We start from the raw sequence: 26,974 nt of genomic DNA, 5'->3' as shown, positions 1-26,974 counted from the left end.
GACAAATCCTTGTCTGGACTATCCCGGCGCAATCCTCGTCCGCTCTCTGGAGGCTCGTAAACCTCAACACATTCTGAATCCACAGGTGGTACTCAGGTGTTGTAACCGTACGATTCGCCCTCATATGACAGAACAGATCCACCACTGCCAATGGTCACTACACTTGAACACCCATCAAATGAAGATAAAATGGGCAATTTCGCTTTCAAGGTCATCAGATTCATGCATGGTAAAAGGCTACATCCGTTCTAGTATTTCCTTGTCCGTCAGACCACGATGGCTCCTCTGGGGCAATTTAAAGGAAAAGGAAAGGGAATGAGCAGTATCAAGGACATTAGCTGAAGAGTGTTTGTGTTATCTGTGCACTAATGTTTACCCGCGCCAAATTCGCGATTCTCGCCCGACGGTTGTATGGTGATCATATATTTCGTCCTGTATTCAGCGATTTTCCTGCCCATGCACCTTTCTTTTGTCTGGTTGGCATACGAGCAACTCGATATGGCCGACACCTTCGAAATGTGTTCATATTGTTTCCATATAGCTGCAATAATGGCTTTTTATAGTGCAGGTGTCAAATGACACTGGTTGGCCGTTCTAGGTATACGTACTCGCCATTATGGTACCTCATCAATTACAAATCAAAGGTTTATGGCAGACGAAAGAGGAAGAAAAATTAGGAATAGTCACAAGATTTGAGCTTATTCTGATTAGCCATATTTCGGTAATTCCAAAGGTTTGACTCGCGCGGTGTCAAATGACACCGTTGGCTGTTCTAGGGTTAGAGCTGAGCGAAGGGGATCAGAGAGGGGTAGAAGGGAGCTGGAGTACGGTCAGTATATTATTAGGCTGGTGTGTTGGCTGGGAGTGGGACTGCTGTCGTACACCACAGACTAGCATACTAGCCCATGGTCTAACTCTTTCTTCTTTAAATTAACTCGGATGGTGAGCCAATTAAATTATGGTGAAAAAGGAGGAGGAGAAAGGACTGAGCCTTCCAAGTTGGAATGTTGTTGGTTTGCGCCTTTGGAGAAGTGTTGGAGCCAGGTGTCAGGTCTCGGAATATCTCAGTACTCCTGGTCAGTTTTGTGCTATTTTGTCGCACTCGCTGACTGTATAAGATCTGGTTATGTTGGTGGACAGTCATAACTCGTAACATTTTGTCCTTCTCCTCTTTCTTTCTTTTTTAATTTACCCCTCCCCCCCCCCCCCCTTGGTGCGCGTTGTGTGCAAGGATACGACCTTTGGTCGGAGGAGTCCACAACTCCCCACCTACACACCTACACAGCTGCGCTAGTGGATACTAGTAGTCATCCCTGACTCAAAAGTCGTTTGTTCTGTCAACTCCCAACTTCTGTGTTCTAGTCGTTTCTTCGTTCTCCCTGCATGCAACTACATTGTACATGTACGTACTTGCTTTGTGGTCTTTATTGTTAATATTTTTTTGTCTTGAGCCTGGTTTGTGTTCTTTGTAAAAAATAATAGTAAAAAAAACTAGAAGAAGAGGTTAGGTTGCTGCGACTTCGTGTCTTCGGCGATAGTAGAGGAAGAGTGTGTTGCTCTCTAGACTCTACAAGTACAAGGCTATATCATGGGAGCTCGCGGTTTTCCTGCCGACTTGACTGACTCACGACTGCCAAGCGCCAATGCCATCCATGATCCAGAGCAGTGAGAGCACACGAGAAGAAAAAAAACTAGGCCTACAACACTGCTGTATCAGTAATACAACGTATTGTCATGACTCATGGTGTACTCTAGGCAGTACAATGGTACATACACTGATACAGTCATGCCGTCTATCGTAGATCTACTGTTGTCACTGTTGACTGTTCATGTTGTGCCCTACACTATCTCTAGTATCTGTACAAAAAAATAAGAATGATTCGTGCATGCAGCTTGTGATGTCTGACATCATTGTAGATAATTTTGTAGCTTGTGTCGTGCCGAAGTCGTTACTTGGGCGATCCTTGCGCTGTCCTATCCGAAGTAGAATCGGTCGTAACGTGTTTTCGCTGAGATAACTCTTGGGGAAAGCAAAGACGATCCTCAGTGTGCCCCTCCCGTTGCGAATGGCGAGAACGCCCGTAAGAAGGCCATAGTGCAGGCTGCTGTTGGGTGCGCTGACCGTGCAGTGTTGGCTCACGTCGATGTGCGCAACCAGGAGCAGAAACACGGACTGGGCCGGCGAGAGTCGGTTGGGCACGGCGCATTGTTACTGTAAGTGGGCTAGTAAGTTTTGGAATTAGAGACTCGTGCCAGTGTGTTGTGCAACGGTTGGATCTTAGTTTTGGCGAACGGCAAGCGGAATGATGGATATGATAATGTTCCGCAACATCTGTGCGTACATGTGACCCAAAATAGCACGACGAAAAGCAGAATTTTAGGCAGTTGTTTGTTTTGCTTCGGATGACGTACAGAATGCCATTGCTTTAGTTTGTTTGCTGTTTTGCCACCATCGCACGCTGGCATTATTGTGTAAACAAGCCGCTAAAGGAAACCGCCAGGCCGTTCGATGCCAAAGGGTGCGCTGGAAGCAGATGTGCACCTCTGGCGGCCTAGCTCGAGTCGGCGGAGGACTAATTCATGTCTATTCTGGGGAAAATATAAAGAAAGTTTCTCATGGCATTCTATACTGCCGCCGGCACATGACATTCTGAACGGCTGATGCTCAGTCGCAAGTCCCTACCTGAGGCGAATTCTGTGTTAGGATATTCAAGGAATCGATTTGAGTAGATTGATAGTAGTACTGTAATAATTATAGTAATCTGTGCGTTGCAAACGGAGAATGGACTCGAAAATTTCCGGTCCATTCAACAAAGGCATTCCAGCTGCGCGCACTGTCTGTATAGGTAGATCTACTACAATATGCACGCAATATTATTTCTCTGATCGATTATGATAATCACAGAGACCATGTCAGTAGTACAGTGTGTAAGTGGATATAGATGTGGCCTGGGGTACTTCCTGCAAGTGAAATGAAGTGCTAGTACACGGCGGACATGCCTGTAAACAAATATCCATGGCCAATTCCCTCCTTCCTGGGCAGAATTGTCCCGTTCCATTCATCGTACCCCTCAGATCGCCGCAGTCATTGCGCCCGCAACCGAACTGGCAACAGGAATTTTGTTTGCAAATATGCTGATTGTGCGAGATAGGAAATGAGCCTCGTGCGTGCACATGAACAGCTAAATCATGTGTTGGCCACTGGGCGGTTGTGACGTCCCTACTTGCTTAGAAACATCACGGTGACTGCTGTGGGTGGGCACGGAGTTGTCCATGTTGAACTGTGGAGAGTTGGCCGTTGCGAAATTATTTAGAACTATGATGATGTCCGTACGATGCCTTACTGTAAACAACCGATTTCTGGGTTGATGATGTAAGGAAGCATGAGTACCCTGAGACCAGGGGTGGAGTAACGGCAGCCCAAATCGTAAACGGTGTGAGATATGACCTCCCAGGTTGGACGATGGATTGGGTCATTCTCAGCCTCTCTGGTCTAAGTGCGTCTGTTTGAGCTGATTTTTTTAGTTGCTAAGGCAATCTGTCTGTGCAGAGTTGTTGAGGGCGAAGTATCGTGGGATACGCGTTGTAGCCTGGGCAGTTCTTAGTTTTCATGTACTGCGGTCTTTGTGCAGTCACCCCGTATATAATGGTACAGTGTGCTTGGTGGAATTCTAGTCTGTTTGTCCTTTGCCGCTCTACTGTGCGGTAATGCAAAAGCATTGTCCACAACATTTTGGAAACAAGAGGTGCACTTTGGATGTATTGTGGACCAGACATTGCAGAAAGCTTTGCGCTATTCTTTTTCCTCACTTTCCTCCAATGGCCTGGGCTAAGAAGGTAGTGTTGCGAGCCTTTGCTCCTGGAAATCATAATTATCCGTGTGTCCTCGCAGAGTTTGGGGGTGGGGGTACTATATTTTGCCTTCGACCATCCAGCATCAAATCCTTCCTTTGTCCTTTGTCTCTTACCGTATTTCCAGAGACACGAGTGTACAGACTCGGTTTATGGGCCAAAATCCCTCTCCCTCTTCTCATTGTCATGGCTGTGATCTTGGTCAACTTCTCACACCATCTGTACTCTCTCCCTGTACAGCACCACCCCCTCTTTCTCTCTCACAATCACTCTCTTTCACACAATTTCTCACACGCACTCTCTCTCACACACTCACCCGTTCACTCTCTCTCTCTCTCTCTCTCTCTCTCTCTCTCTCTCTCTCTCTCTCTCTCTCTCTCTCTCACTCACTCTCTCTCTCTCTTTCTTTCTCTCTCTCTCTCTCTCTCTCTCTCTCTCTCTCTCTCTCTTTCTCTCTCTCTCACTCACTCACTCACTATCTCTTACTCTCTCTCTCTCTCTCTCTCTCTCTCTCTCTCTCTCTCTCTCTCTCTCTCTCTCTCTCTCTCTCTCTCTCTCTCTCTCTCTCTCTCTCTCTCTCTCTCTCTCTCTCTCTCTCTCTCTCTCTCTCTCTCTCTCTCTCTCTCTCTCTCTCTCTCTTTGCTTGTCGTGTACAGGAGGGCGCTTGTCTTGCAGCGGAGTGCCACTTCATAGCCACCACCAACCCCTCTCTCATCGACGTCATGGCTATGCAACCGTTAAACCCGGACGAGTATCCGTATAATACTCTGGCCAACTTTGTCGTTGAGAAGAAGATTGGCCGCGGGCAGTTCAGCACAGTGTATGGTGGCCTATGCAAGGTGGACAATCGCAAAGTAGCTCTTAAGAAGGTCCAGGTACGGTCCGAGAATATAGGCACTGCACCTGGACGCTAAAGGCACCGTTGCCTGGACATTGAGTTGGGGGCTTGTGGGGGCACGATGTGTGCTTTAAAGCTGATGGTTACGGTTCAAACCCCATTCGGTCAGGTTTCTCGTACTGTCGGCTCATGTAAGACAGAATTTCCCAATGTTTGGCCTGGGTGAAACAGGATTTTCACACTGTTGGTCCATGTAGAACAGGATATTTACACTGCTGGTCTATGAAAAGCAGGACATCCGAAAGACTTTTGAACTCCACTGCAGCTTTAACTCAAAGGTATGTTGGCTGTGCAGGTCAGTCTCCCATTTCTCGCACCGGTGTTTTGATTTTGTGTTTGTTTTATAGATCTATGAGATGGCTGACGCCAAGGCAAGGAACGATTGCATCAAAGAAATAGACCTGCTTAAGGTGAGCATTGCCATTGCTTTTCTGTTTCCTGTATGTAACCAGCCTCGACGGGTTTTGATTCTGAATGCTGGGGTAATTGGGGAGCCGCTCGGCACCATTAAGGCAAAATTAAGCAAAGCGCAATCTACTGAGTAGTCTGATCAAACTCAGCGGAGTAGTAGCAAGGAAAGGCTGACGGTTTATCGCTGCTATTGCTGCCGTTGCACTACCTGTTACTTGTGACGAGCACACACTTGTCTTGAACTCTGTGAAGGAGCACATAGGAACTCACCTAGTGGGTTCCCTGATAAGTGCAAACACTGGGTGGTGGGCGTGCGGAGGGTGGAGATTTTTGGCTAGGTTTCACCAAATTCCGACAGGTATACCATGGCAAATTGTATGGAAAACCATGTCCAAACCCAGGGATTGGACGTGGAGTTCCGAGCCTCAATTTGGCCCGAATTGGGCTTTCAAAATCCATCGGTGGTATTTGGGATGAATGGACTGTAGGAGCGTCAGGCGCCGGTGAAGGCCATTGCACGAGCGTACGAATTGGATTACGATGTGGCGTAATCCAACATGAATACTGCGCTCTGTTGTGGTATTTATCTTGTGAAGGCAGCTGAGCATACATGGTATGACACTGGGTTCTGTTGTGGCGTATGTTGTTCCATTTAGAAACTTTGCCACCCAAACGTAATCCAGTACCATGCAAGCTTTGTGGAAAGCAATGAGGTAAGCTGTACACTATTATGAATGTTGTTTCCATGCAGTGAAAGGGATGAGTGTGGTTGAGTCTCATCTACTCACTTCCCATTACTGTGTGAGCTGTATCCGAGGCCGTGATCATTGAGTTGGCGTTCTTACGGTTGTGGAAAACTCAGTCTGACTTGATCTCACGCACAACCCTGAAGTTTTTTTTTCATACGCAAATTTGGCTGTCATGCATTCAAGTGTCCAGAAATCCAGGCTTGTATCCGTGCGTGATCAGGCAGACTCTGTGCAAGCAGAGAGAGAGAGAGAGAGAGACTGGTTGTGTGAATAAGGTGTGTGTGTGTGTGTGTGTGTGTGTGTGTGTGTGTGTGTGTGTGTGTGTGTGTGTGTGTGTGATAAAACATGCCACCACATCTGTTCAGTGTGTGATGACACTTGGCAGTCGATATCTAGCTTTGCGTGGCACATCTACTGTCCTGGCCAAAGAAACCCGACCTCATAAAACAAATATTCGCGGTTCGCGTGAGACTCGGCTGGAAACCGAATTTTCCGCATCCGCTGGGACGCCACCACCGTCAACGATCAAGGCGCAGATGCAGCTGCTAACGCGGTGGGAGACCTCATAAATCTACAGTGAACTTTGCGTATAACGACAGTCGGCTGGGCATCAGAAAAGTGTCGTTATATCCGCAGTCGTCATTAGCGAAGTTGACTGTACTAGTAATAGCGCCTTGGGTAGCGAGGTCAGGCGAAAATTAAATTTTGGAAAACCCTATCGAATTGGGTATCTACGGAAAGCTTAGAGCTTCAGGCGTTCAAATCTAAAATTTGGGCTGGGTTGGAGCAACTGGAAGAGAGTTATGGGTGTTGAAAGGAGCCCGACTACGTGATTTTTTTGTCGCGACGAATGTACGCGTGGGAGCTCGAAAAATGGCACCCGGCACTCGGGTCCCAAGTCGCGACGGAGAGTGCATGATGTAATCTCGCGTGTCACGTGCGTGTACTTCGCTATGCTAGCGGCTAGCGGCACCGCTGCGCGTGCAGCACTCGAGCCGAAAACTATTGCTTTCTGAAGAGAAAATGTTTGTTCCTCTGCAGAGAAGGGAAATGTGCAATTGTCTTCAAGGATCGCCAGTGCATGTACTATTTGCTGTGAACCGGTGATGGTAAGATATTTGGGATCCAATGACGAGTTGGTGGCAACGGGAGCGGTGGCTGCTGTTGATGGATGATGTCGGAAGAAGCGCTTTCTCAAGACAAGTTTCTGCAGACGATCAGGAATTTGAAAACATAATTGTGCTCGAACGTATTGTTTGTTCTGGAGTAGTACAGTAGAGAGACTTTGTTAGAGACATGGTCTGTGTGAAAGTGAACGTTCCTCACTTTCTCTCTCACACAGGTTATGTTTGGCTGACAACTATTTGTAGTGTTGCCTTGATTGAGTAACACTGACAGCATTGGAAATTTGGAAATAGTTTCCATTTCTGAAATGATGCATACAATTGGACAAAACTTTGCAAGAAAGACATAGCTTTCCGAAACAGTACCTGGGACAGGGACTGAAGTAGCCATCTCCTTGCCTTCATCACCAACAAGCTTCTGAATAGATACAAAATGCTGCACACCAGACGCAAGCGAAGTTTAATCGGATTGATGGCGATTCGCTTGCTTCTGTTGCTTTTTAGATTGGTGCACATGCCTTCCCAAAGCAATCCTCCTTGCTGGACAGTGACACCAGTCGAGAGCCATAACGTCGGTGCGCCTCTTGTTACGCCAATGAAACTTGGTAGTCCGAAGGATTAGGGGGCGCTGAACACGATGCAGCAACAACCTAAGGCGTAACAAGAGGCGCAAGGACCGAAACCCGCCCTCGAATATTGGCAAAAAGCGAGAGACAGCGCGTCGACAGAGAAACGTCTGGACGCTGCGCGAACGGGTGGAGGCATTGCTCCATATCCTTACCAAAGGACTAGAAACTTGAAATCGCCCAAAAAGAGCAAGGAGACTGCACAAGCGAAGTTCAAACGCAGGTCAGTTTTGATGGCTCCCGTAAAAATCGAAAAATCGAGTAAAAACCTATGTGCCATTACATCATCGATTTTCAATGGGCCGGGGATGGGCCAAGCGCGACAAGCGAAGTCCGTGAACTGGTCACGCGTCTGACCTCGCTACCTTGGGAGGGGGGGGGGGGTCTATGCTGCCCTAGCATCACACTCACCACTCTGTGCACTTGAGTGCGGTGTCACTTTAGTCGTGAGGTTGGATTTTCTCTGGACAGGTCTGTACACGCAGTACACAACACATCTAGACACACTGCACAATGCCCCTAATCACTGTGTCTTCGTGCATCTGCGCCTTCATGGCGTTGCTGGTGGCTTTCCTATCAAGGCCGGAATGTCTTCTACAAGCCGTGAAATGCTCTTTTCATGACGGCTGTGTCGTGCAATGCCACTGCTGCACCAGCTGACTAGGACGCTGAACGGAATGTTCTAATGCAGACGTCTCAGCAGGCGGAATGCCGTGGTTATGTGGCCGCTGACATGGGCATTGGCCAACTGAGGCTATCCATCTGTCTCTCTATCTGTCTCTCTCTATCTCTCTCTCTCTGTCTATCTCTCTCTCTCTCTCTCTCTCTCTCTCTGTTCCTCTCTCTCTGTCTCTCTCTCTCTCGGTCTCTCTCTCTCTCTCGCTGTCTCTCTTTCTCTCTCTCTCTCTCTCTCTCTCTCTCTCTCTCTCTCTCTCTCTCTCTCTCTCTCTCTCTCTCTCTCTCTCTCTCTCTCTCTCTCTCTCTCTCCTGCTCCTCTTTATGTCCTTATAGCTCATCATTGTGTTGGAGTTGTGCGATGCTGGAGACCTCTCGAAATTAATCAAGGTAAGAACAGCCTTCAAAGAAGACTTTCCCTTTAGGACTCCCAACATTCATCCTCTCCATCCATGATCTTTGATTTCAACAACGATCGGGTTTCACCCTTCACTAGGCTGGTAGAACATCAGGAGCGTAGCTGGTCCCCCTTCTAGGGGGGGGGGGGCACACATTCATAGTCAATAATGTGCATGCTGAACCTAGGTCGAGATGTTTAGGGGGGGGGGGGGGGGGGGGTGCACATGACAAGTAGTTCTTGTAGGCTTTTTGCGCAAGTAACTAGTCACTTCTGTTTCTAGTTTACCCACATTCTTTCCTGCGCTCGGCATGGTACCAGTGTCCATCGTTACTCGGCAAACCATGAAGAGGCGAGTCCGGAGGTGTGAGCTGCTTCCGATAAGAACAGGCATTGAAGCAGACCCATCACCAGTCTATCACCTTCTTTCTGCATTAGTCTCTTTAACGACCATAATTGTGATAAACCTGTGTTTGTGTGCCTTGCATGTCCTTTCAGCACTTCAAGAAGAAGAAAAGGCTGATTCCGGAGCGCACCATATGGTAAGTGTTCTGTGCTCTCAACGTATTGTCTACGTGTGCAGAGCACACCACACAACGTATTGTCTACGTGTGCAGAGCACACCACACAACGTACTGTCTACGTGTGCAGAGCATACCACACAACTAACTTATCACGGTCTCGTTGTGAGGCAAAGAACCCTTTTCATTGCCTTGAGAGCTGCATCGGCGGCGGCAAAGTGAGATGTAGAAATCAACTGAGGTTGCAGTTGCGAGCGGCAAACGGGGACACGTGAACAATGTTGTCAACCCATTAGTAGCTGCACAGGACTGTAGCCTGATTCCAGAGGAGTGTTGAGATAGGTGAGCAACGCGCTATACCAATCTGGAGAGGCAGTAAAGAGCTGTTTGCTGGTTTTAAGGGATCTTTCGGCGAGACCATTAGCCTGCGGATATAGCGGAGAACGTGTTACCTGCTGAAATGAGAACTCCTCAGCAAATCGACGGAACTCCTCAGACGCAAACTGTGGACCGTTGTCTGAAATAATTGTCTCGGGAATGCCGTTACAGGCAAAGATACTTTGCCGGTGCGTAATGACAGCCTTGGATGATGTTGGCGTCAGCTGGACTACTTCGATGTAGTGAGAGTAGTAGTCTATCAGCAGGAGAAATTCATGCGAACCAAAGTGAAACAGGTCAGCAGCTAGACTTTGCCATTTTACATCAGGGAGTGTTGTTGGGATGAGCGGTTCAGCTGGTTGAGTGTGCATGTGTGCGCACGTCGAGCAACTTGCGACATACAGCTGAATATCCGAATTGATGGAGGGCCACCAGACAGGAATGCGGGCCAGACAGCGACACTTGGCCATGCCCCGGTGACCAGTGCTGTACTGTATACGTGTGGAGAGCACACCAAACGACTAACTTATCACGGTGTCGTTGTGGGGCAAAGAACCCTTTTCATATTCAGTGCAAGAATACGAACAGTATGGGAAGAAACCTGATACAACAGAACAGTTTCTCCTCAGCTTCTTCTTCTTCTTCTTCTTCTTCTTTATAAGCTGTCGACGGAGACTCCCTCGATTTAGGCTAAGGCCTGTGCAGAATCCATCATAACAATTACCAAATACAGTAGCGGGTGCTCCTTATCGGGATCCAGTAGAGAAGTTGAAGCTAAAGTTACTGTAAGTCAACGAATATTCGGCGCATATTATTTTCGGCTATTTTCGCCCTGATCATATATTTGGCCGAATTTTTGTTGCAGCTGAAATTTTGTTTTGCAAGGTTCAGTGTGACAGTCTATAAAGGCAGCAGCAGCACAGGCCGAAAATTTGTTGCAGCCGACATGTGTTTTAGCCCTGGGAGGCCGAAATTTGAATGGGCCGAAAATTTGTCAGCTTCCAGTACACTACCGTGCATGACACATCTCGATATGGGATGAATCACTAGAGGGATACCGTATTGGATAGGCTAGAGCTGTAAAGAGAGGAGTACATATAAGAGAACAGGCATTCACAATGGGTATACACACACACACACACACACACACACACACACACACACACACACACACACACACACACACACACACACAAGATAACACTATTGTAAGGACAGACTTTGCAGTATCTATAATTTTCAGACTTTGCAGTATTTGCAGCATGTATAATTTTCAGACTTTGCAGGATCTATAATTTTGAGGATCGGAAATATTAGCCGGGGGCGGGGGCGGTATATCATAATCAACCAAGGGGGGGGGGGTGTATCATATCAGCCAGTGGTGGTGGGGGGGGGGGGGGGGTATCATGTCAACCAGGGAGGGGGGGGGAGAGGATGTATCATATCAACCGGGGGTGGGAGCGGATGTATCATATCAGCCAGGGAGGGAGGGGGGGGGGGGGGTGTATCGTATCAACCAGGGGAGGGGGAGATGTATCATATTAGCCAGCAAGGGGGGGGGGGGGGTGTATCATATCAACCAGGGGAGAGGGGGGGGGATGTATCATATCAACCAAAATAGAGTGTCATATCAACGAAGAGGGGGGGGGGGAGGGGGAGCGAGTGCTGTTGCAATGGTCATGGATATGACTGGAGATTTGTATTGGATTTACTGGTACATGGCAACAGTCTCTCTTCTCCTCCATTCGCGTGCATGCCTGTGGTGACCGTGACTTTGTGTATGTGTGTGCCTCGGTCTGCCTGCGCACGTGTGTGTGTGTGTGCCCCTGCCTCTTTTTTGCGTATGTGTGTGCCTCTGCCTGCCTGGGTGTGCCTCTGCCTGCCTGGGTGTGCCTCTGCCTGCCTGGGTGTGCCTCTGCCTGCCTGGGTGTGCCTCTGCCTGACTGTGTGTGTCTCTCCTGTGTATGGGAGCATGTGCATGTGCGCGTGTATATGTGCTCTGCACGTATACGCCACACTGTGTGTACGTATGCCCTGCAGGAAGTTCTTCATGCAGATCAGCTGTGCATTGGAGCATATGCACTCCAGAAGAATCATGCATAGAGGTAGGCGTTAGTGTCTTTGAATAGTATGCGTATGATCAAGTGTTTGTTCACCTATATTTTTCCCTTTTTCGTTTTTGGTTTTGCTTTCTTTCTCTTTTTCTCCCCTTCTCTTCTGGTATCATGTCTAACATTGGGTGTGGCCCAAGCGAAGGCTAGGCTAACGCCGATGCCAACGCGAAAGGGCTGATGATGATGATGATGATGATGAGGTAGGTATGAATCTTTTTAATTGTTTTACTTCAACAACACTGCTTCACCGGGAAAGGGAAAACGGGAGAACATGAAAAGGACAATATGGCTTGAAAGTGTGGTGATACATCCACCGGTAGTGATTGGACTAGGCCCTCCCGGTCGTGGACCCACACTTACCGGTGGATGTGTCACTATGCTGCGAAGGAAAACCACCCAAACGTGTATGGACCCATACAAAAACTGGACCCAAGTGGATCCAAAGGTCGTTATTATTTTGTCGTTAGATTTTGCCTTCTGACGTCATCACTTTCAAGCCCTATAGAGAACAATGGAAAGCTGGGTGCTACAGGGTAGCCGTGTTGGTGAGTCTGGAGCATGCATGCATGCATGTGTACTGTATTTCTGATGGTTGGATCACTCTGACTTCGATGCTTTCGCTTGGCATAGCCAGTCCGTGAGAGATGCGTGTATGAGACGTGCAGGGCCGAATCAGCTAGCTCCCCTGAGTTTGAACATGTAGAGGTCTGGGCGGATACACTCGACCTCGTGGATAAAGATGCGCTTTTCTGGAGTGCACCAAACTCTGTGTGTGTGTACAGGGGCGTACCTCGCACATCTGTGGTGTGGTGACCCTGTACAATCTCATGGTCGCCATTTTGCCTATTTTGACTATGTAGTACGTGTATATATAGCGGCCATTTTGTTGTCGTGGTAACCGGACTACACCGACTATGCACGAGCTACACGCATGTGTGTGTGTAGTGCTAGGGATGCGTATCGCCCGGCAGCGCTATTTCATTGATGACGTTGGGTTTCTCTGGCAAGGGCTGTGTGTATGTTTGTATGCACCAGCGCTGCTGCGTCTCGGTGCAGCTCCTGCTCAGCAGCTGTCTTGCTTGTCCGTGTCTCAGTGCCATCGTCTTTCATTTATATTTTCCAGCTGGGTCCTGTATGTAAAGAACTCTTCCTCTCCTCTCCTCTATGCGCTCTCACAGCCGACTCACTGCTACCCTCAGTAGCCATTACACACACCAACCAAGGAAGGGTTGCAGCTAGATACTGAAATTCCTCCTGACAGCTGTTTCGCCTTCATAAGGCTCATCAGAGAAGGTGATATTGAATAGGATGATATCAGGTGGAGATGGTCAGATTTATAATACAAAACATGGGCGCAGGATTACGGGCAAAGTGTGAGAATGAGAAGTTACAATTCTCCAGAGGAAGAGTTCTTTACATTTTATTGGCCGAATAGTACCGTTCACCATTTGAAATAATTGGGTCCTGTATGTGAACAGAGTAAAATGTTCCTTGTGTGTACAGACATCATGCATGGGTTTTTTGTGGTGCATTCTGCCTCTAGTGATAATGATTGTAATCCTTCTTTTCTATGTGTGTACGTATTGCTGACAGATATCAAGCCTGCGAACGTGTTCGTGCGTGAGGATGGTGTGGTGAAGCTAGGGGATCTTGGTCTAGGTCGCTTCTTTGGCTCCCAAACAGAGGAAGCATTCTCTCTGGGTAAGCTTCAACTGTCATAGGAATTGTTTTGTTTGTTTGTTTTTGTTTGGGGTGGGGGGGGGGGGGGGGGGTGGACCGAAGTTTATGACAACTTTCAATTCGTCCAACCCCTACCTGTTTGCGTATGTGCTCTACACGTCTTCAATGGCACTTGATTTGTATGGGTGCATAGGCAGGCAGCTTTGGCTGGACGGCAACTGCACGGTGGGGCATAAGAGTGAGAATGTACTCCCTTTCCCTGTGTCTCCTGTGTCAAGCGTTGGAGCTTGCGCATTCTGCACCAGGATTATTGTGTGCTCACCATGGCAGTCATCTACAATTACCTACAAAGTCGGAACATCTCAGTTCACTGGTGTGTGTGTGTGTGTGTGTGTGTGTGTGTGTGTGTGTGTGTGTGTGTGTGTGTGTGTGTGTGTGTGTGTGTGTGTGTGTGTGTGTGTATACAAGCGTGCATGTGTGTGCATGCATGCTTGTGCTTGCGTGCATGCATGTGTGTACATGTATTCATTAGTCACATGACTTGATCCGAATAATTGATCATTGTACTTCTGTTCGTGTCCGTATGTTCTCCAGTCGGCACACCATACTACATGGCGCCGGAGAGGATCCAGGAGAATGGACCAGGCTATAGTTTCAAGAGTGATATCTGGTCGTTGGGATGCTTACTGTATGAGGTGAGTGGGGCAGCAACACTTTCCAGTGAGATCTGCATTCAGCTGCAAAGCCTTGAAAGCCTTTCAGATTTTTACCCCATACCTTGCAGAATACAATTTCAAATTTGAACTTCATGGAGACTTTCAAAGTGTTAGGAAATTAGAGGCCACATGCCACGTACTGCTCTTTTCTCTCCGAAACTCAACACTTGCAAGCCAGATATGAAAGAAAGAAACAATCATCAGTCACACCACCAGGACTCAGCCAGGGACCTTGCTTTTCTTTCTTTCATATATGGCTTGCAAGTGTTGAGTTTCGGAGAGAAAAGAGCAGAACCTTGCAGAATAGAATAGATTTCTAAATGTATACCTGATGTCTGTGTTGTCAATAAGGATTTCGGGGTTGGATAGTTGCATGCGTGTGTTTGTGCGTGTGTGTCGGTGTGTGTGTGTGTGCGTGCATGCGCATGGGTGTGTGAGTATGTGCGTGCGAGCGAGCGAGTGTGTCCGGGTCCGTTTTATTGTTCGGTTGTATTAATTATTTGTTGTAGTGTTCTGAATGGTAATATGCTAACTAAGGGCGCGTTTGATTGGTACGAACTAGAACAAGATTCACCAGAACAGCGCGTTTGGTTGGAACTGCACCTGTTCTGGGCCGGCCAGAACATGTTCTGCTTGCTCCGGCCTCGAGGCCGGAGCAGACCGATCAGTTTCACTTTTTCACAGTGAAACCTGGCAGGAACCTCGATTTTGGTCCCAAATGATCACATGCATACGCTTTTGGGTTGGACTCGTTGTACCGTACAAAGTGACCATGGTGACCCATACACATTTTGAAGAATGCACCAAGTTTGGCACATTTTTCCACAAAAATGTGCTCTGTTTCTGGAGTACCGTTTGGTTGGCATGAGGCTGCTCCATGTGCACCAGCTGTTCGATCCTGTTCTAGGGGTCTGGTACGTGTGCTTGCCATGCGCTATGCTCATTTGAAACCCAAATTTAATGCGTATCGCCCCGCTATTTTGTGTGCATGTGTGTGTGTGTGTGTATGTGTGTATGTGTGTGTGTGTGTGTGGTGTGTGTGTGTGTGTATGTGTGTGCGTCTGTGTGTCCCATATGGTGCAGCGGTATGTGCAGCGATTTCCAATCGATAGGTTTGCGGGTTCGATTCGCGACGATTATGGTCGCACACATCATTCTTCTCTTTGTCAGACTACTCCTGACTTTTCTTTCATTCTCCTGGGTGGTTACCAACAGCCGGTGCATGTGGTGTGATGTGTGTGCGTGAAAAAATGAAAAAGTCTCCAAAAGACCAAAAAGTAGGGATTCACTGGCCAGAAAAAGCCACTTCATAGCTGTGTGGTGTAGACCAGGCTGAATAGTGGTGGTCAATTCTTCAGCCTTGCGAGCTGTTGAATGGTGCAATCCCAGCACAAGCTGCTATGGCTTCTGCTGTAGCATCGCTATCATCGCCTCCGGCGATGGGCGTCCAATGGTCCAATGGTATGTGTGGTGTAATCCCAGCACAAGTTGCTATGTCTAACATAGCTGTTCGCTATCATCGCTTCCGCGATGGGCAGGTCTGAGGTCTGAGGTATGTGTGTATGTGTGTATGTGTGTCAATTTGTGTGTGTGTCTTGGGTACAGCTGGCAGCTCTCCAGTCACCTTTCTACGGTGATGGTCTGAACCTGTACTCGCTATGTATCAAGATTCGCAAGTGTGACTATCCGCCGCTTCCAGCAGATTGCTACACTATCCAGGTAATGATGAGTGTGCTGAGTGTGACTGTGCAGATTTTTGTATCTTTCTGCCCCTATTCGTGTGACCCTCCTTCGGAATCTCCGTACGCTGCTTGTCATGTGATGGTACCCATCAATGATGCTGAGACTTAACGTCGGCAGTGTGTAATTATATATATATATATGTTGAGCCTACTCCCGATCATTGTCTGGCTGCATCTCTGCGTGCCTGTTTATCTTTGGCTCTCTCTCGCTCACTCTCTCTCTCTCTCTCTCTCTCTCTCTCTCTCTCTCTCTCTCTCTCTCCCTCTCTCTCCATCCCCATCTGTCTTTCTTCGCCTCTCTGCCTCCTTCTCTTAACCAAAAACACAGTGTCAAAATGTGCATGTGAAATTTTGGCACTATGGTTTAGAAAAAGTGGTAAAAGAAAAAAAACAGTAAATATCGTTAGTCGCGGGATCTAGGATGAAACGGGATGATGAAATTACCTAGTCCTGAAGCTAAAGTGTAGATGTAAAGGGAACTGAATGTGCACCAAGCCGACATCACAGTTGTGTGAATCTCTTTATGGGTATGTGTCCTGAATGCTCAGCTACGTGAGTTGGTCACCATCTGTTCTGTGACTCTCTCTCTATCTGTGTGTGTGTGTGTGTGTGTGTATGTGTGTGTGTGTGTGTGTGTGTGTGTGTGTGTGTGTGTGTTCGATTCCCGACGATTATGGTCACACACATCTTTCTTCTCTTTCTCAGACTCTTCCTGACTTTTTTTCATTCTCCTGGGTGGTTACCAACAGCCAGTGCATGCCGGAGTATGTGGTGTGATGTGTGTGCGGGAAAAAATGAAAAGACCAAAAATAGGGATTCACTGGCCAGAAAAATCACTTCAAATAGCTGTATGGTGTAGACCAGGCTGAATAGTGACGGTCAATTCTTCAGCCTTGCAAGCTGTTGAATGGTGCAATCCCAGCACAAGTTGCTATGGCTTGCTGTAGCATTGCTATCATCGCCGGCGGCGATGGGCGTCAAAAGGTCAAGGTCAAAGGTGTGTGTGTGTGTGTGTGTGTGTGTGTTTACGTGCATCTGTGTGTATGTGCCTCTGTGTGTTTGTACGTGTGTGTGTGTGTGCGTGCGTGTGTATGTGTGTGCATTTCTGTTTATGTGTCTTTTATGCTCAGCTACGTGAGCTGGTCACCATCTGCATCCAGGAGGACGTGGCACGACGACCGGACGTGGCCTACGTGTACGAGGTGGCGCGGCGCATGTACTCCCACCTTGCGCAGCGACGCGACGAGGAGAAACGCAGTCAGGCCGCCATGGCAGCTGCCGGTACGGCTCAATCCGGGGTTGCCCAGACTTCTGCCTCCGCTAGCTCCTCCACTGCCACCAGCGCCTGCGCTTCGGCCATGGACGAGGAGCCAACGGATGCAGAACTCGCCGCGGCAGCCCAGATGGAATCGTGAGACTCTTGACGTAGACAGCTAGTCTAGAACATAGTTACTGTGGAGCGATAGCGAATGCGTTCATGGATACATGGAAAACCTGTCGGGTCTCAAAAGAAAGATGATACAGGTGTGACGACGGAGCTGACCGTGGTGCGTATAGTGTCTATCTTGCACCCGACGTGTCCTGTAGCGAATTTTGTTATAGCTTCAGCGGAGCTATGGCGAATGTGTTCATGGATACAGGTATAAACTGTGTTGCGTCTAGATGGAAAACACGCCAGTGTGACGACTGTGCTGCTCATGTGCATCTTGCGCCCGACATGTCCTGTAGCGAATGTAGTCTTGTCTTTTGTGAGCTTCGCATGGATTGATGTGTTGTAGCGCCGTAGTGCTAATGTTGCATTGTTGTATTTGTGATTTTGTTGTTGTGTGACACTGGGACTTCTCAGCTTGTCCCGAAGCCCTACGAAGATGTTCACCCTGGCCTTTGCACGCTTGTTTCCCCATTCACTAAGTGCAGCATGCGTGCTACGCATATCTTGTACTTCACACAAGCCCAGCACTAATGACTCTAATGCTCTCAACTGCTTTTCCCCTGCCGCACGATTTTGACATGACTTGCATTGCGGATGACAAGGATTCTCATACGTTCTCTGCAAGCGACTCCGCCTTGAGTACATAATTTGAACATACGCGGCAAACATTCTTAGTTATTCTCTCTCTCGCTTTCTTGTCATACGCTTAGCTTTCTGATTGCTGCGACTGATGCATTTCAGGGTGCCATACTACATGACATTGTGTTGTTTGTCAACTTTCATTAACTTCAATATGTGGAGATGCTATTTTCTTGCAACATTCTCCTTGAGAGTGTTGCATCCTGTGACAATGAGCTATGATTGTGTTGCGGAGACCGAGTGCTGTGTGCTGTGCCGTGTGTGCTGTGCCGTGTGTGCTGTTGCTGCCTCTGCACTGTAGTCACTGAGGCTCACGGTTTGAATGGGCCTGCTGCATACTAGATGTACCATGCTTTGGCGTCGAAGATCAGAACGAGTAGGGTCTCCACTCCAGCTAGGCTAGTAGTGAAGATCTAGTCCAGCAGTCATGTTCCTGGAGTTTCCGCACCTTGGTAGATCTACACTACACTACATAACACATGTATTGTACAGTCATGCAGTATCACTGTAAAACATAATAATAATTTCGGTGATTTCAGTAGAGAAACCAGGCACCTGAATTTAGACTAAGACACTAGAGTATGCACTGTATGTTAGGCCTTGACGGATTATGCTAGCATAATTTTTCGCATAATTCCTACCAAAATCGAATAATCGCATTATTCGAGGCAAATTGCATACGAATCGAACAGGCGGATTATTCCAATTTAATTGGAATAATCCGCCTGTTCGCATCATAGTTCATACAGCTGTACATGTTCTACAAGTACAAGTACAAGTAGATGCACCAGGAAGTCGTAGGTTTACGACTCCCTTGATAACATGTCCAGTCCACTACAATCAGTGACGGTCGTAGTAGGTCGGACGGCGCGTTGACCCCGTTGAACTTTTGCTACTACAGTACAACGCCCTATACAAAAAAATTCCTCTGTTATTTTGCACAGAACCATCATAATTATACATTAGCAGCATATGTGAGCATAATGCGGCATAATATGATAACTTTTAGCATAAAAATAGCATAATTCTGCCATTTTTTCAGCAATGCGAAAAGCATAATTTCACGAAAATATTAGCATAATCCGTCAAGGCCTACTGTATGTGAAGGGAATGCTGGTCACCTATTTTTATTTCTACATTTTACCAGACAGGCAGGTCCCTGATACCGAAATTTCAATACACCTAAAATTATAATGTTTTACAGTACATCATACTACATGTACATGAAACACACACGTAGATCTATGTAGTGGTGTTCCTCAATCTTTGTTTCCAGTCTGAAGGAAAGATTTAAAAAAATGTAATGGCTTTCTCGCCTGGATATCCTTCGCCTTTTTCTAGGCTTCGGCAGCCTGTTCTTTTACAGTGCATGCACTGCCCGCCAATGTAAATGTCTACTGCTCTGTCTGGGGCTGGATTATGGATGCGATCAACAATCTAGCGAGCGTCTTGCATGCTTTCAGTTCGAATAATTATTATTTTGATACACACGATACATGCGCTTGACGGCAAGGTGTGAAATCAGGGCGGTCGAATACATTCCGAGAGCTGCAGAGTCGCTATGCAGAAAACGCTCAGCGATTGATGTGTGAGAAATGTCCTCACACTCACGCGCTATTTGCTACACATTTTTTCACACATTTCACTGGTAGATCTAAAATGTCATGCATCATGGCGTGGTATGCGGCTGCCTGGACCAATCTGGTCTGCATGATCTGGCGAGGTGTGAAACGGATTTATGGAAGGATTTTTGATGTTCTTCTTGTTCGACGGGCACATGCGGCACACTATCGATTCGTACTACACCTGGTACACGCGTCCTTCAAAACTAGCTACTAGCATGCTACAGTACAGCATTTCCTTGAGAACGGTTTTATTCACAACACCAATTGGGCCAATCGCGTGAAACCATGAAGTAAGAGTCAAAGCAAAAAGACAACCCAGTATTTCCCTACTAATATTACCAGCACAATGAAGATCTACAGAGGCCCAGCATGTTCGTCGCTGCACGTAGATCTACCCAACAATTAAAGGGGAGTCGTGGGCTTTCGCGACTCTCTGATGATCTATGTAAACCACGCGGCCATGGCCGATCTATATTCATTGTAAAGCCAATTGCTGCATGTCTACATCGTTCATTGTTTTAGATCTGAGACTAGTTTTGTTCAGGAGATCAAAAGACCTACTACGCCATGCAGCAGAGTAATCATGGTGATACACTGTACTAAAAGTATGATGGTGCGATGCGCAAGCTGTCACCTGTTGCTTGTTCCCTATCTCGCCGTGTTGTCATCGCTTCACGTTCCTTTCGCCAGGGTCATAGCCAAAGGCTGCTTGTCACACATTTTGTCGGGAGCTTCACAATTCGACAATCGGATATTGGCCTGGCATGACGGAGACATTTCCCCTAGCGCACCGTAGGTTACCCGGCATCTTGAGCAGTACACACGGTACACGTCGTCGCTCACATCAACGAAACGTCTCCGCTCCACGTGTAAGCCATTATCACCTCGCTGATCTGCCAGTACATGTACTGCATTGCGCTAGCATGCTAGCATATAGCAGAAAAGAGTACCGAGTGTGACCACTGTCGTGAAGTGACGGGGGAGTTCTGGGCCGTTTCTCTCCCCGGTCGAGCCGTTGAATCGATCGATCCCCGACACGCGCACACATGTACGCACACTGGAAATGGGACCCAGCAACTAACGTTATACTTTCTAACCTTCAGCCAGTCATCACACGAAAACTTGTTGTCCCGCGCTAGCTGTATGCTGGGGTGCTAGCTGTTCAAGGTCGGAAACTGCAGCCACAGTTCTATTCCACAAACAGTATCACACGCAGCCACAGGCCACCCAAGCGTATGATGCGAATCGATTAGGCCTCGGCCTTCTGAGTCTTGCCTGCATTTAGTGTTGCTAAGTGGGCCTCCTTGCTGCGCAGATAGAGCCCATTCATTTCTGATGATGTCGACATTAGTACCTGTCCGACTCCTTGACTTCCTGCTTGGCACTTTACCCCGGACATACCCTGGATTGGTATACAAGGTATAGTCTGAGCGGTCTGCGCTTGATTTCTATTATGCCAAGGTTAGATATCTGCGAAGGTCTTGGTCAGTACATCGTACCTCTCTAAACTAAACAGTCGCTCTCGGTAGATCTAAGTGTCAGCAGAAAAAATTCGCTTCGAGTACAGCACGTGTAAGCGCAACACTTAGCGGCAGTCAGGACTCGGGGGAATTTCTAAGGAAAACGACCTCATCTGGATGGAGTGGGCTCTCGCAGTGACTGGTCTGGCTCACTGTTCTAAAATAGGTCACTTCGGAATCACAAATGACCCACTCGTGGCCACTTGATTGCGACCTGTAACATTCTCGATTGCTGCTTCGGGATGCCGATGGGCCACCAGGTCACGTGAATCAGGTGCGTCGTCTTTGTTGTTTTTTTTACGACACGCACACGTAGTGCAGCCGGGTAGCTGGTCACATATGTGCATACGTATGTACATGCGCTGTCCGTCAGAAAACAGACGGTGCGCGTGGCGTGAGGACCATGACCAGCGATTAGATGTTTCAAGTACGCGTGTGTACCTGGTGTACTCTCCAGGGTTAGTTTTGGCACGAAGCTACCCTGTCACAGTGTGCAAATCCGATACAGAATAAAGCGAATCAGCGAAAGTTTTTCAGCCGGGAGAGTGAAAGAGTGCGTGACACACCTCTGTTCTGCTCGGTTCTCCTGGGCCCCTCACTCACGGCCTCAGAGACCTGGAGGCCCCCCATCACGACCGTGCCTTCCGTGCAGCGCCCTGGTGACTTTACTGTCTTTAGGCAACACCCGGCCGTGCGCAGGCCAGGTAGAAAGTTAGCTACTTCTGTTCTCTAAGTGTGTCAAGAAACTGATGGCGAAAGTAGACATTTGAGCAGCTGAAAAAGATGACGGTTTGCAATCTTTGCATCCGATGATTCTCTTTGACTTCAGAAGTTCAGATTCGGGGTTCATTATCACTACAATCAGTCATTGCGCTCGCGAGTCGCGACACATCACTGACGCACGGAGTCGGACTAAAGCCAGTAAAGGCGTACATCTTCGAACCCACTTGCGAAAACTATGTGCGATGCGAAGTGCATTTTGGCGTGCACATCGGGCGAGTTCTGTCATCTGCCAAGTACAATCATTCACCATGCATGCAGAAAGCAGTGCTCTACATACACAGTCATAATCATTACGTACACAGACCATCAATCAGTATCTGTGCAAATGTTGAAATGATTGCTAATGATTGCAAATGATTGCTAGCCCCGAATCTTGCATTAGCGAAGTAGAGTCTAGAGATTCAAGTGCTAGTGCCTGTAGTCTAGTACTGGGTCTGTCACTCTGTGATAGTCACGCTGCTAGTGCTGCACTGCAGTCTGCAGTCTGTCCGCACACAAACACACAGCATAGCTGCAGCGCACTGCATGCCAGGCTTTATCACAGCATCTGCTGAGCTGAGGCTCGTGACTAGACTCCAGGACGCTGGACAGGTCTCAGAGCAGAGAAATTCTGCCACTGCAGCATGAGTGAAAGAAAAATGGAACGCAGTCCAGCAATAGGCTTTTAGTCCCTAGATCTACTACTGGCATTTTTGTCCTCGTGCAGTGTTGGAGAAAACTTACTTCTGTGTTGTTTTTAGTCGCTGTTGGTCGTCCGTTCGGCCTCGACTGAGCTGTGGCCACTGTAGGGTGGTTGACGAGGGTCTTTCCAGTCCTCTAGTTTCTCGTTGGAAGGCTCCTGTGCGGAATATTTTTGGTAAGGTTTGCTGGTTTCAGGCGCGCCTAGTCTGTGGGCTCGTCGCCAGGGCTAGGACGATTCATTTGGGCTTGTCAGTGCATGATAAACAAGCCCTGTGCGTATTTGTGATACGCCGTTTGTGTGTCACGGCATTCCCGTCAGACGTTCATTCCGCGATGCGATGAGTATTGTTCGGCGTGTCTCTGCCGTGACTTTAGTGTGAGTGAACGATACAGGCTTGTAGTAATAGGCAGTATGATGCTCTAGTCTAGGACTACATTTTTTTGTAGGAGTCTGGACCTAGTGACAGCGGACTGATGCGACTGATGATACCAACACGGAGCCTGGCCGCTGCTTCTGTGATGCATCGTGCGTTCTGTGTGTCTTGCTGCCTTGCCTCTTGGGTATCCGGGTGCTTTCTTTGCAGCGGACGGAGCGAAACGAGTGGCTGCTATCTGTAGTGCAGCATCGTCAGTGAACCTGTTGGCCTAGCCCGTTGCAGTTATGTCGTCGTCGTCGCCGTCGTTCCAGGATCACCTGGAGAAGGCCATGGACAACTACCGTCAGGTGGAGAAAGAGGTGCAAAGGTGAGTGGGATGCTGGCTAGTAGTAGTATCCAGTGTGTGCAGCGCTTCGCCGTCTCGTTGAATGGAATGCGCGGTCTAAACTCAGTTGTCTGTGTACGCGTACACTGCGGCCTATGTTACACATGTCACAGTCTTGTGCTGCACGGAGTTGTGGTGGTGTCGACCATGGTTCCATGTATTCTGCTGCAGTTTCCATTGGCGAGAGCATGTTTCTGGACAAAAAATTGAGTGATCGTAATTGCTCGGCGTGTTTGTTCGCCTTCAGTTCCTGTTCTTGTACGGAGTGTTACGGCAGACGTGAGAGGCGAAATGCGTGTGGATCGATTGGGGGAACTGCGCAGTTTCCTGTGCGATCACACACTGATCCACACGAGATCTACGATGTGATGTGTAAGGAGCTCGTAGAATCACGACAACGGGCGCTGTACTATGCAACCGGACCTTTACGGGCCTTGTCCATCGAAACTACCTGTTTCAGTCAGCGGCTGTGTTCATGTGACAAGATTAGGGGAGCGGCAATCTTCCCCTAATTCTTGTCGACGATTTTTTTGTCCCGTTCATCTCAGGTTGTCATCAGAAGTTCGGAAACTGGAGGAGGAGAAGGGCGAAATGACGCGCCAGTGTGTACTGGTAAGTACAGTCAACTTTTTGTATAACGACACTCTGCGGGGGCATCAGAAAAGTGTCCTTATTCGCGAAATATCCCTATATCCGAAGTCTCATTAAATTTTAAATAATAATTATTACAGTTAGATGGGACTTTGCTCTGGGCATGGAAATTCTGTCGTTATTCGCGCATCGTCGTTATATCCGCAGTCGTTATTAGCGAACATGACCGTATTGGTTAGTAAAACGCCGAAGCTTCAGTATAGCTGAGTACTAGTGCTCTGTATATCATGCTATTCGATATAACGTACCATGTTTGGAGTCCTGAATTATGCTATCGATCACTTGACTTCTTACATGTACAGAAACTGACTTGGGCTATAAAGTACAGATTTTAACACCCCTTGGTGGTACGTGCAGGGTAGTGGATTTGTGTCGTTGCAATACTGGGTGATCGCTGGCAGTGTGTGGCTGAGAAAGGCTGCCAGTGGCCGTGTGCGATGCGATGCGCATGTAATATAGCCTGGCAGAATGTCGCTCCAGAATGCTAACCGCTTTGGCTGCCCTTCTACTTCAACAGCATTGGGAATATAGAACATTATTCTCTTGCAAGAATGTCCAGGCTGGAGTAGCGCTTCAGAACCATGACCATGCCAAACTGTAATTGCCAGGGTTGGAAGAGCGCTTCATGAAACTCCTAGAAAACGCGGAGAAAATACTGAAACCGCGGAGCTTTAGCCATAAAAACGCATGCTTTCGGCTCTACAAATATTAGGGCTGGATTTTAGACATTTCAGTAACGTTCAAACCAATTTACGTTCTTAGGATCCCAATGGTACTCTAAGTGTGGTGTTGTGTACACTGCACCTGGCATGCGATGGGCTTGACAATATCAACGATAAGACAAGTTTTCACTTGAGACGAACTAGTAAATGTGACGCCATTGGACAGATCACTTTGTGGCCACGGTGCATTAAAGTGCAGACACGAAGAGCTCTCTTGTCCATGCAAGCACATTCCACTGCACCCTTGCTTTTCATCCCAAAGGGTTTATACTCTACTGCTTGTTGTAATAATACTGATGTAACTATTAAAAAAAACAAGCGGCATACCATCATGTTACCACTGTTAGCGGGTCCGGCGTTATGTTGAGTTGTTTCACAAACCTGAAACCAGTATTAGAAATCTTTTAGAGGGGCACTGGTGCACTGTTACTCAAGGTATTGCTAGGTGTGCGGATATGCTGGTAAATTGTCAACAGGAATCACGGCCAGATGGCTGTTTGCCTAATCTCCTATGGCTGTGTAACTTGTATGACATCCAGAGTACTAGCAGAGTGCTTCGGTGTTGCTGTAGCGTTTCTTTCATCTATCGGGGGTGCACTGTCTGTGTAACAGCTGGTTTCTAAGTTGGTATTAGTGGCGTTCTGTTCGCAGTCTCGCATAACTGTGTAGGTTTACGATACTGGATACCCGGGTGGATCATTTCAGCTGTAGTGTAGGAGTTGGATGATGTGACTAGTGATCCAATGTTATGTAATGCTGAGGCTGCAACTCGGTAATATTGGTGACGGAATAGTTGATCATTTGATCGCCATCTCGGACACGAGAGGAATTTGATCGTGCGTAGTCTACATCTCCCTGTGTGCAAACACTCGTGCATGCTCCTCCCGGTGTCAAGGAAGTAGAACGGGTAATGTTGATCTCTTGGCATGCCGCGACCCGAAATACCCATTTATTATGATCGTGTGCTGTGAGCTGGAAGGATGCTGACCAGATTCTCGTGCCAGACTCTTCCGAGTTCGTAACATGTAGATTGTGCTGAGTTACACTAGCCCTGGGGCGCGGCCAGGAACAGATGCGGAATATATCCATGGTGGTCAGTTCCGTGCATTCGACCTAAAAATCTGCATGTAAGCTCCTCGGCTGATTGGGTTTTTCCGCCTTCAGACGTTTCGGAAAGTTACATGTCTCGAGTTCCGTAGTACCCAGTCGAGAATATTGTGTCTGGTCCTGGGAACATTTAATTCTAATCCTGCACAGATGGTGTTGGTACGTTCATGCAGAGCCTGGGCTAATCTCAAATGCTCGCGAAGAGGCGGGCATGCAAGGATTCATGTTTAGCGCAGTAGTCCGAGCTGCTTGGCAAGGCATCATCATTTAGAGCCGGCCGTGGGCGATGGGTATCATGTCTGCAAAATGGCGCGTGTAAATAATTCCTCCTTGCTACTACCGGCATGCTATCTCAACGGTGGGTGTGTTCTGGCGTCGAGTTCGCCATGTGCTAGCATACGCTGACAGGTGCTGCTAGGAGCCGAGGAGCTTTGACGTGTGTTCATGCTCTTAGATTGCGTGATCCCTAGGGCACTGGGGTTGTCATGGGCTGTCATCTCTCGCTGAGCTGGGCTGTGCTGTGTTGACGGATGGCATGCACTGGTCCGGGCGCCGGGTGCGGAATGCCAGCAGGATGACTTGTGCACGGGTGACATGCATAGCAGGAGCTCTGAAAAACGAGAATGTGCCACTACGCAGTGCCAGACATGACCCTGCAGCTGTTCCCCGTCGGTGCTTTTGTCAACCACACTGGGGACTTACTTCTCTATATCGGGTCTGTTTTTGTTGCGTATTGATAGCTCCGCGTGTGCGTCTGTTTGGTCGGTGCTTACATGAACGGCCAGCCGAGGAGTTATGTAACCGACCGACAGGACGGTGCCATTGAGTTGTATGTGTTTGTACACACTCGGCCCGGGGAAGGAAATCAGATCAGGTGCTCCGGTGTGCAAATGCCGGGGACCGCTGTCCGACGCCGCTCAGACATGAGAATGTATTTCCATTTAAAATTCAGATCTCGTTTCACGCTGACTGCGCATCCTCTCAATTGTTCGCAAGACAGTTCATATCAAGAGAGATACTAGGAAGGAAACCAATCTCCTTCTGGTTTCTTTCCAGCTCGCTCCATTCGTCCTGGTCTGTCCGGTTGGGAAGGAAATATGGCCCATTCGAATACCTATACATTTTGGTATTGTAATTCGACTCTGCTCAATGCGAGTTAGGGCAGTGTT

The 26,974-nt window shown here is 48.0% G+C and overlaps 2 protein-coding genes across 2 annotated transcripts in view; both read left to right on the top strand.

Moving 5' to 3' along the window:
- The first annotated feature begins 1,928 nt into the window (after window positions 1-1,928).
- Window positions 1,929-18,169, top strand: LOC135829950 (serine/threonine-protein kinase Nek7-like). Its single transcript, XM_065342343.1, has 11 exons — window positions 1,929-2,214; window positions 4,509-4,727; window positions 5,098-5,160; window positions 5,818-5,874; window positions 8,672-8,725; window positions 9,231-9,274; window positions 11,672-11,736; window positions 13,339-13,446; window positions 14,020-14,120; window positions 15,747-15,860; window positions 17,014-18,169. Exons 2-11 carry the CDS (start codon window positions 4,575-4,577, stop codon window positions 17,296-17,298), a joined length of 1,044 nt encoding a protein of 347 aa, XP_065198415.1. The 5' UTR covers window positions 1,929-2,214; window positions 4,509-4,574; the 3' UTR covers window positions 17,299-18,169.
- A 4,226-nt stretch (window positions 18,170-22,395) lies between these two features.
- Window positions 22,396-26,974, top strand: part of LOC135829355 (transducin-like enhancer protein 1) — a 37,457-nt gene continuing 32,878 nt past the window's right edge. Inside the window, exons 1-3 of the mRNA XM_065341759.1 lie at window positions 22,396-22,738; window positions 23,148-23,307; window positions 23,874-23,937. Coding sequence (XP_065197831.1) covers window positions 23,225-23,307; window positions 23,874-23,937 — 147 coding nt within the window. The 5' untranslated portion in view covers window positions 22,396-22,738; window positions 23,148-23,224. The remainder of the gene's footprint in view (window positions 22,739-23,147; window positions 23,308-23,873; window positions 23,938-26,974) is intronic.

Source organism: Sycon ciliatum, chromosome 13, assembly GCF_964019385.1.
Source record: "Sycon ciliatum chromosome 13, ocSycCili1.1, whole genome shotgun sequence".
Taxonomy (NCBI): Eukaryota; Metazoa; Porifera; class Calcarea; order Leucosolenida; family Sycettidae; genus Sycon; species Sycon ciliatum.
The sequence above is the reverse complement of the archived record's forward strand: the minus strand, read 5'-3'. Positions and strand labels throughout refer to the sequence as shown.